At 34.2% G+C, this 6702-nt stretch overlaps 1 protein-coding gene across 1 annotated transcript; it reads left to right on the top strand.

Moving 5' to 3' along the window:
* LOC113871845 lies at positions 1–1236 on the top strand. The gene has a single exon (XM_027508939.1). It carries the CDS (start codon positions 1–3, stop codon positions 1234–1236), a length of 1236 nt encoding a protein of 411 aa, XP_027364740.1.
* Positions 1237–6702: the final 5466 nt, after the last annotated feature.

The following is a 6702-nucleotide window of genomic DNA, read 5'->3' as shown; positions in this document are numbered from 1 at the left end:
ATGGATGTGATCTTAGAGCTCCAGGGTGGCAAATCATTCACTATTTCCGTTGAACCCTTCGACACAGTTCTCCGTCTCAAAGAGAAGGTGCAAAAGTTTCAACGGATTCCAATTTCCGATCAAACTTTCGTCTTCAATGGCCAGGTTCTCCAAGACCATCTCGACATCTGGACAACCCAAGTCTATGAGGGCTCGCACATTCACCTCCTACTCCCCGCCTCTCCCGTGCTGCCCGAGTTCCCGCCGTCGATGGATGCCATGGACATGTTCATTCAAGAATTTCTGACAGAGCCGCCGGAGATAATGGAGTCGCTGCTGGCTAACTTAGACTTTCCGGCACAACCACAAATATTTCCCAAGTCGCAGCCGACGCAGCAGATGCTAGCGTGTATACAGTCTCCGCCGCAAACGGTAATGGCGACGCAGCAGATGCATGAGTTTCCACAGTCACTGCCGCAGACGATAATGTCGACGGGGAAGATGCCAGCGTTTCCACAGTCACCAGAGTCGCTACCGCAAATGATAATCCCGACGCAGTTTCCACCTTCACCACCGCAAATGGCTATCGTGACCGGGTCACAGCCCCAACTGCCTAGAAAAAGAAAACCAGGGATTCAAAAGCCAATGCCGCCACCGCCCCCGCCCTCGCATCCATCATGGGCATGGAAAGTGAGCGTGCAATTGCCTCACTTCAAAGATCGTATCGCTGTAGAATTGAATTGGAAAGACAGCTTTCTTAAGCTGAAGGAGAAGATTCTTCAACTTGAAGGCATGAAAGGTGTGGCAATGGACAGGGTTGTGTTGCAGTCACATAAAACGAAAAAAGAATTTATTGACCAGCAGTTGCTGAAGGATTGCACGGAATTAGAGCCTCCTGAAGTCGAGATTAACGTGATAGTAAAACCTCTGCCTTCACCGAAACAGCTTCCGGTGGATGGTGTTGGCACTAGTAATCATTGTAGTGGTTCCATAATAAAGCATGCGGAGATAACGGTGATGCTGTTGCCGATGCGTACGTCAGAGAGGATATTGATACAGGTGAGTGCTGGGGATAAAGTGGCAGTGCTGAGGACGAAGCTGGAGGAGCTGCAGAAGACGTTTGGGTTTCGTCTTCCCAAAGATGGTCGCTATTTTTTCATTCACGGGCAGCGTGCCATGGACGAAAAAAAGTCGTTTAAGTGGCACCAAGTTGGCAATGGTGACATCATTAAAACCTTCGATGGATCCATATCTTAACAGTTAACAGTATCTTCTGTTAATTGGTAGGTGGTAACTAATAACAACCTTCCTGTTAGTTAGTTCGTTAGTATGCTCTAGTTGTACAACTGGCAGGGCTTAGCTGCTTGTAAATACAACTTCAAAAATAGAAAAACCATATCCTTCATTCATCTTTGAAATCAAACGTTGAATACATTTTGTACGATTCTCCTATTTATTTTGCATCACTTCTTTTGAAGTTGGGCTAACATGATTCTCCCATATATTGGGCTTGAGCAAACTCGGCCTTAGATTTTTTTATTTATTTAGATAATGATCGAATAAAAAATTTGATAATTGGTCGTAGAAACTTTATTTTATTTTAATAAATTATGTAATTCTATTAGCATCTATAAAGATCCAAGTTACAGTTCAAAAATCATAAAAGAAAAGAACTTACAGTTAAAAATATTAAATAAATATTCAAGTCTTGTGGGCTTTGGCCTGTTCTTACCACTTTTTTTTTTTTAAATTATTTATGAATATTTAGATTTGACTAAATGGAGCTTATTTATATTTATATAGAAAATTTTCATTTTAAAAATTTGTACTACTTTTGTTTAATTATTTTTAATAAAATTACATTCTTACCCTTTTTCGTAATTATTTTTAATAAATTTAATTTTATTAAATTTTTATCATTTTAATATATTATTTGTAATTATAAAATAAAGTTCAAACATTTTTTTAATAAAATCATTTTTAAAAATAATTTTATTATATATTATTATTTTAAAAAATATAATTTTATTTTTAATTATTAAATTTTATATTTTTATTTAAAAATAAACAAAACGCCATGCACCCTTAATAGATTAGAAAAACCCGCTTGAAGAGACCTCCGATAAGGTTGCTTGTTGCATTTTTCTTTCAAAATTAAATTTTAAAATTTTTTATAAAAAATCTTCTAAAAACTTAATTTTAGAAACTTACTTAAAAATTGTTAATTTTAGAAGTGCAAAATTTTAATTTGAAAAAATATGACAACTTTTTCTGGAAATTAATTTTTAAAAATGTATAATTTTAATTTAAACAACTTGTTTTTGAAAATTAATTTTTAGATGTAGAATCTTAATTTAATTTGTTTAAAAATAGTGAATAATTTTATAAGTTTAAAATTTTAATTTTAAAAATTTATTTATAAAAATATATAATCTTAATTTTAAAAATATGTTTTTAAAAATATTTAATATTAATTTTTAAAATTATGAAAATTTAAATTTGAAAATTAATTTTTAAAAATTTAAAATATTAATTATGTGTCTTATTAACTTTAGGCTAAGGATAAGCATTTAATAATAATAAAATTTTAGTAAAAAAAGTATTTATTATATTTTTATAACTCAAAGCAATAATTATATATTTTTTTATAAAAAAATTATTAATAAATACTTAAATACTTAAACTCTTGAAGTTAACAAAATTTTAATTATATAAATTTATGTAAATTTTTTTTATAATTTTAAAAAATTAATTTTAAAAGTGTATAAACCTAAATTCATAAATTATTTTTAAAATTATAAATTTTTAATAATTTAAATTATTAAAGGAGTATTTTTTTAAAAAAATTATTATGATGTAAAAAAAAAAAAAAAACACGCAATAACGTATCTACTTTCTACTTCGTGTATTGGGCGTCCAAAGGATAAAAGTTTCCAGAAACTATATAGCACACGAAGGTTCGTCATGGGAAATGAAATCAACATCATCATGCGATGCGACGCTTTGATACTATTAAAAATTAGCGTGCGCCACCCATTTCCCACGCTTATTAATATACCATTTCTCTTTTACTCTCAACCTGCAGTCACTCACTCACTCACTCATTATTGACATGGATGAGTCGCCGACGACGACGGCAAAGGAGGAGATGGAGCAGACCATGGACAAGTTTCCGGCGAAACCGCAACCAGCAATAGAGTCGCCGTCGACGACGACGAAGGAGGAGGTGGAGCAGACAAAAGATGAGTTTACGGCAAAACCCCAACCAGCAATAGAGTCGCCGTCGACGACGACGAAGGAGGAGGTGGAGCAGACAAAGGATGAGTTTCCGGCGAAAACGCAACCAGCAATAGAGTCGCTGTCGACGACGACGAAGGAGGAGGTGGAGCAGACAAAGGATGAGTTGCCGGCGAAACCGCAGCCACCAATAGAGTCGCCGTCAACGACGACGAAGGAGGAGGCGGAGCAGACAAAGGATGAGTTGCCGGCGAAACCGCAGCCACCAATAGAGTCGCCGTCGACGACGATGGAGGAGGAGGTGGAGCAGATAAAGGATGAATTTCCGGAGAAAACGCAACCAGCATTAGAGTTGCCGTCGATTGCAACGGAGGAGGAGGTGGAGCAGACAAAGAATGAGTTTCCGACGAAACCCCAACCAGAAATAGAGTCGCCGTCGAGGACAATCGTGCTGGATGTGAAAGTGCCAGCGTACAAAGATCGTATCCCTGTAGAAATGGACGTGGACGAAACCGTTCTGGAGCTGAAGAAGTTTCTTCACGTTGGAAACTACGCAGGAACGGTGCCAGTGGATAGGATTGTGTTGCAGTCGAATAGAACGCATGTTGAATTGCTTGACCATCAGTTGCTGGGTGATTGCGATGTTTTCGAATATCCTAACAATGAGATTGACTTGTACAAAAAACCTGCTCCGCCTTCGCAATTCACTTCTTCATCGAAACAGGGCGGTGGCAGAGTGCAAAGGAAGTTGAAGGTGATGGTGTTGCCTATGCGCGCGAAAGAGAAAATACCGATTGAGGTAAATGCTGAGGATAACGTGGCAGTGTTGAAGGATAAGCTTGAACAGTTGCACCAGAGGCTTCGGTTTCGTCTTCCCACTGGTCGTCGCTACTTTTTCATTCACAACCAGATTCCGATGGATGAACAACTGTCGTTTCGATGGCACGGAGTTCAGCAGGGTGACACCATTGAAACCTTCGATGGATCCCTTGCTCAAGAACATATTCCACCTAAAAAAAGGATCATCAACTCAGTAGCCCCAGAGTAGTATTGTATTTCACGTGCCACTACGTTTCTGCTGCTAACTAACTCATACCAAATTACCAGTTAGTTTGTTAGTTTGTTAAGCTTTTGTAATTTGGCGGGAAAGTTTATTGTTGTATAAGATGTAAGAATTGTAGAACTAGCTGTGTGTAAATACAAGCTTTGAAAATAGCAATGTATAATCTTCACTGTCATTCGATCAGCTTTGAATAAAAAAGCATTGAGAGAGTTCTATATCACGCTTAACTACTGGTGTCTTTTCTGATATATGACGCAAAGCAATTTAAACATGCATTCAGCGACTGATAAAAAATAATATCACAATTACTAAAAAAAAGCATAAAATATAATTATTCTATGGTTTAATGATTTTGATTGCTTTTTGAGTTATACAGAACAACCATACTTCCTCTATTTATTTGATTAGTTTCGTTATTATTGTATATCATTAACTTTTATATAAACTTATAAATGTTTCAATAAAATATATATAAATGAGTTGAGTTCATATCAATTTTATGTTTAACGAGTTTTTTTTAATATATGTGTGATTGTATCTTGTTGTGTATAAATGTTATTGACTGTAGATTAATGGATAATTTGTGTGAATGATAACTTATGAATATGATTATTCGTTGAATGAATAGTTAATGTTTACTCTCTTCAAAATTTATTGATGTTTATGATTCTACAGTATAAGTAACCAGTAGCTTCAATAATAGACTTGAAAACAATAATTGTTTGTTTAAAGAGTGAATTTGTGATTAAAATTTTAAAATAAACTAAAAGAAAAGTTGTATTTTGAGATTTCGACTTAATTATATATATATATATAATAACTTCAACGAAGTCCAAATTTTGTAATTTCTTGCATTCTTTAAATATGCTTTAGTTTGATCAAATAAAATTTGCAAGTTATACTAAATTCATAAATACTTCATGGAATAATACTGTGTTTGTTTTTCAAAGATTCGTGGATAAAAAAATATTAAATTACAGAAGTTCAGCGCTAGAAATACAATGTCTTAAGTATATATTTTTTATTAATTAAAAATTATAAAAATATGAGAAATAAATATTAAATTATAAATAATAAAATATTAAATTCATATAATTTTAATAAATTTTAAATAACAATAAAAAATATGTTAAAAAATTGTGTGGCCAACTTATAAACCAAAAAGAAGTGAGTATTACCATACGTGTGGAAAAGCCATAAAACATTATACTACATACACGCAGGCTAACATGATCAGGGCTCCCTCATAAGCCATTGCACGCCTCTCTTTTTTATTCCTTTTCCAAAAAGGGCCTTACTTTTCCTTTTGTTTAGGCAAACACAAAATGATTTAAAGGTGCATAAGTCTTCAGAAAGTTTATAAATTGGACTTTAGATAACTGGGCTTAAGAGTTTAGAATTTAGACAAGGACGAAATAAAAAAATTGAAAGGTTGGCCTTAAAATTTTATTTTTACAAGAAATGAGAAAAACGCAGTTAACCTCCTACTTCCTTTTACTAATGGACACTCCAAACAGTTCGTCTTGTTTAATCTTTAATTTGTAGATATTGAGAAATAAACTTTTTATTCAAGCGAGATTAAGTTTGATCTTAACCATTTATCTATTTTTGAAATCATTTCATGTAAATCCCACAACTAGTTTCATCATTTGTAGATATAATATCATTATTCCTTTCTTCAACGGCTTTGCTTTCGGTATTATTCATTTTATATTCTGATCCAGCCGTGGTATTGTTGATTCCGTTACCTTCACGTTACATCATTTATTTATTAAGAGATGAACATAATACAGCTCCTCATCAGAAACTAAATAATCTTCCCTAAACTGTCAGTAGTAAATTTCATTTAATAATACACAAAAGGCAAAATTACAGACAAGAGAGATGGTTTTCGTATAAAAAATCAAAGAATATTTATATTAATTTATTTTGAAAAGCTCCTAAATATTTCGCTGATTCATAAATAAAATGTAAATAAAAATAGACATAGTTACCTAATGTTGCAATTTGTTTTGGTCGATGGAAAAAATTCTAAAACGGCAGCTTTTGAATATAATTTAATAATCTAACATAGTAGCCGGCTGTCCAACGATGGAGACTGGAGGGCATACTGTAAAACATGAGAACGCTCCACTTGCAATGGGCGGGCCCAAAATATGACGTGTAGCCCAATAATAATAACGGCGTTGTAACGATTGAGGGAAAGGTGAAGTAGGCAGATCTGACTCCGTCAAGATTACGTAACTGCCAACTACTTTTGCAATTTGCAATTCTCAATTTCCGAGAAGGACTCCCCGAAAACGCATCCGATACCAAACATCATCTGCATCACAAACAGTGCTGGACACGCGTCACACTATGAATGGAGAAGGGCCCCACCGCTTTTGCTATAAAATGCCCCCAACCCTTCATCATTTATTCGC

The sequence above is a fragment of the Abrus precatorius genome, unplaced genomic scaffold (assembly GCF_003935025.1).
Source record: "Abrus precatorius isolate BTA unplaced genomic scaffold, Abrus_2018 Scaffold7, whole genome shotgun sequence".
NCBI classification, from domain to species: Eukaryota; Viridiplantae; Streptophyta; class Magnoliopsida; order Fabales; family Fabaceae; genus Abrus; species Abrus precatorius.
The sequence above is the reverse complement of the archived record's forward strand: the minus strand, read 5'-3'. Positions and strand labels throughout refer to the sequence as shown.

Bases quoted from the DNA above. Each gene is read 5' to 3' on its own strand.
- LOC113871845 (XM_027508939.1), top strand. From the start codon at position 1: ATGGATGTGATCTTAGAGCTCCAGGGTGGCAAATCATTCACTATTTCC.